The sequence below is a fragment of the Lycium barbarum genome, chromosome 2 (genome assembly GCF_019175385.1).
Source record: "Lycium barbarum isolate Lr01 chromosome 2, ASM1917538v2, whole genome shotgun sequence".
Lineage (NCBI taxonomy): Eukaryota > Viridiplantae > Streptophyta > Magnoliopsida > Solanales > Solanaceae > Lycium > Lycium barbarum.
The window spans coordinates 98,277,736-98,280,943 of record NC_083338.1 but is presented as its reverse complement, the minus strand read 5'-3'; the positions used below and the strand labels follow the sequence as shown (position 1 = coordinate 98,280,943).

General features: G+C 32.9%; 1 protein-coding gene across 1 annotated transcript; it reads left to right on the top strand.

Moving 5' to 3' along the window:
- The first annotated feature begins 1,012 nt into the window (after positions 1 to 1,012).
- Positions 1,013 to 2,990, top strand: LOC132628703 (zinc finger BED domain-containing protein RICESLEEPER 2-like). Its single transcript, XM_060344469.1, has 3 exons — positions 1,013 to 2,332; positions 2,475 to 2,802; positions 2,896 to 2,990. The coding sequence occupies exons 1-3, from the start codon at positions 1,013 to 1,015 to the stop codon at positions 2,988 to 2,990; spliced, it is 1,743 nt and encodes a 580-aa protein (XP_060200452.1).
- Positions 2,991 to 3,208: the final 218 nt, after the last annotated feature.

Genomic DNA, 3,208 nt, shown 5'->3' with positions numbered 1-3,208 from the left:
GATACATAAAACATACTACATAAGCCTAAAAAAGAAACTAGGGTTTTCTTAAAATCGCTTTCTTTTCTTCTTGTGCAGCTTTCTTAGTTTTTTTACCCTTCGACTGAGTCTTGGTTTATATTTCGAGTGAAGAAGACGCACAATAAGTCGAAACCTGGTAAGTAATTTCTGTTCTCCATACATAAAGAGTGCTATTTTTGACTTTGTAAATTGATTTAATTTTTTATAATCGATTTGGGGTTTTCGTTATCAACATCTTCTCTTCAGTTTCTTCTACATAAACTAAGTTATTTGAATGAGACCATTTTGTGCAGCTATGTCTGCTATTAAGTTAAAAGTCTTGTTTGATTAGGTGTTGGTTGGAGCATATGTGAAATTATAAAGTACCTTTTTCTATAAAGCAAAATTATAGAGTATTTTAAGAAGAAATTATCCACAAACTACTGTAGATACTCTCCAAATCTTGATAATATCAACGAGAACTTCCATTGTGGGTTCAATTTTGTCCTGCTTTGTATTTTTTTAGTAAAGAATTGAAGCTAAATATTGGGTTTTCTTACTGTTAATATGTCTTGGATGTTTATTGTTACTACAACCCTGTTTGAGAATGAATAATGAATTTACATTATTTAACAGTCTTCTTTTTTATCTTATTATAGGAACATCCATGGAGGATGATGATCATAGTACACCTAAAGCTAGTTTAGAGGTGAAATCATTGGAGGATGATGAACATAGTACACCTGAAGCTAGTTTAGAGGTGAATGAACCTGAAAATGAAGAACTTGAATAGAAAAAACCGAGGCAGTTAAAATCGAATGTTTGGATTTATTTCAAGAAGACTGGTAGAGGTAAAGATGGAATGGAAAGGGCAATATGTAGAGGTTGTAAAGATCCATATCGGGTTGGTTCTACTCCAGGACCCAAAGGTAAGAACTATGGAACATCACATTTAAAACGCCATTTAATTAGATGTATAAAACTGAAATACCACAGTTTGGGTCAAATGTTTATGGATAAACAAGGTAAAATACAGTCCAGAAAAATAGACCAATTGGTTTCACGTGAAATGCTTGCTGAAGCTATCATTAAGCATGATTTTTCGTATTCTTTTGTTGAATATGATGGAATTAGAGCTTGGGCAAATTATGCAAGTCCAGAATTAATAATGCCATCTAGGAACACTTCTGTTGTGGATGTCCAGAAAGTGTATTTCAAAGAGAAGGAAAAGTTAAGACAAGTCTTAGCTAAGATTCCGAATCGCGTTTGCTTAACTTTTTATTGCTGGAAAAAAGGTACTTCTGAGGGGTATCTTTATTTAATTGCTTCATATGTTGATGACAATTGGAAGTTAGTTAGTAAGATTTTGAATTTTTGTCGTATGATTTCTCCTCACACAGGAGTAGAATTGGCTGCAACTATATATGATTGCTTGAAAGAATGGGGCATTGATAAGAAGGTGTTCTCTATCACTTTGGAAAATGCGACTAATAATGATAGCATGCAAAATATTTTAAAAGGGCATCTTAGTTTGCAACAAAGTTTATTATGTGATGGTGAGTACTTTCATGTGCGTTGTTCTGCCCATATTCTGAATTTAATTGTTCAAGAGGGTTTGAAAGCAGCTAATGATGCTTTGTTTAGAGTTAGAGAAAGTGTGAAGTACGTCAAAGGATCAGATGCTAGAATGAGAAAGTTTGAGCAATGTGTTAAGCAAGTGGGAATTAGTACAAATTTGGGTTTACGTTTAGACGTGGCTACCAGATGGAACTCAACATACTTGATGCTTGAGAGTGCACTACAGTATGAAAAAGATTTTTCCAGTCTACAGTTGGTTGATAGAAATTACTCTCATTGTCCTACATCTGATCATTGGAGAAGGGTAGAAAAAATATGTGAATTCTTGGAACCTTTTCATGAAATAACTAACTTGATTTCTGGTTCAAGTTATCCGACCTCCAACTTGTACTTTATGCAAGTTTGGAAAATTGAATGCATGCTGATGGAGAAGGCACATAATCCAGATGGAATTATTAAGGAAATGGCTTCAAGAATGTCCAAGAAGTTTGATAAATATTGGAGTAAATATAGTGTAGTGCTTGCCTTTGGAGCAATCCTTGATCCTCGCTTCAAGTTGCAACTTTTAAGGTATTGCTACTCTAAGGTAGATGATGCTTCTGCACAAGAGAAGGTTGAAACTATGAAAAAAAAATTGTACAAGCTCTATGAATATTATGCAATTAGTCAAATTGGAGCAACTACTTCTACTATTTTGTGTAAACCAACTCAAGAAAGAAGCCGATCCAATCAAAAGGAATCCAGATTATTTGATGTAAGTAATTTTTACTTTATTCTTGATGAATTTTGTTATTCATTTTGGTGTAAGTGATACTTTTTAATCAAGCAATTATATTTCCTATTTCTTCCTCTTCTTTTTATTTTTATAATCTGCATTTCATATTATAAATTAATAGGAATTTAAAATGTTCGAGAGTGAACCTTTTTGCAATGCTGGAAAGTCAGAATTGGACCTTTATTTGGAGGAACAGAAGCTGGATTATGAGAAATTTCATGGGATGGATGTTATTAAGTATTGGAAGGAAAATGAAAGGAAATATCTCGACCTTTCAGTGATGGCACGTGATGTACTCAGTGTTCCAATTACTACCGTAGCATCAGAATCAATGTTTAGTATTGGTGGTCGTGTTGTTACTAAGTACAGAAGTTGTATCCATCATGAGAATGTCCAAACTCTTGTTACTACAAGAAATTGGTTGCATGGATTTACTTGGCCTAATGCTGGTAATGTTTTCTTTGGTTAAATTGCTATTGTTTTTCTTAATCTATTTGTTAATGGTTAACTGATTAATATTTTGTATGTGATGTAAAATATAGATGAAGATGAAGCTGTTAAGGAAACGATACCTCATGTTGATTCAGATGTGATCGATGGTTCTGGTCCTTCTGGATATGTTACAGCTGCAAGTTGAAATGAAGTTGTTAAGCTTTAATTGACTAGTTTTTTAATTTTAACTCGTTAGGATTTTATTTTTGTGACTGGGCAGAATTCTAGTGCAAGATTTGTATATTTTTTGGATTATAAAACTGTAGAAGTTTACTTACTAAATGTTGACCAGTTAGTTACTATGTTTCTGCTCATTCTTTTGCTTGATATTAATTACTATTATCTTATATAATACACCTGTTA

Coding starts and splice junctions, on each gene's coding strand:
- LOC132628703 (XM_060344469.1), top strand. CDS start 1,013: ATGGATAAACAAGGTAAAATACAGTCCAGAAAAATAGACCAATTGGTT. Junction 2,333..2,474: donor AGGAATCCAGATTATTTGAT/GTAAGTAATTTT, acceptor ATAAATTAATAG/GAATTTAAAATGTTCGAGAG. Junction 2,803..2,895: donor ATTTACTTGGCCTAATGCTG/GTAATGTTTTCT, acceptor TGTAAAATATAG/ATGAAGATGAAGCTGTTAAG.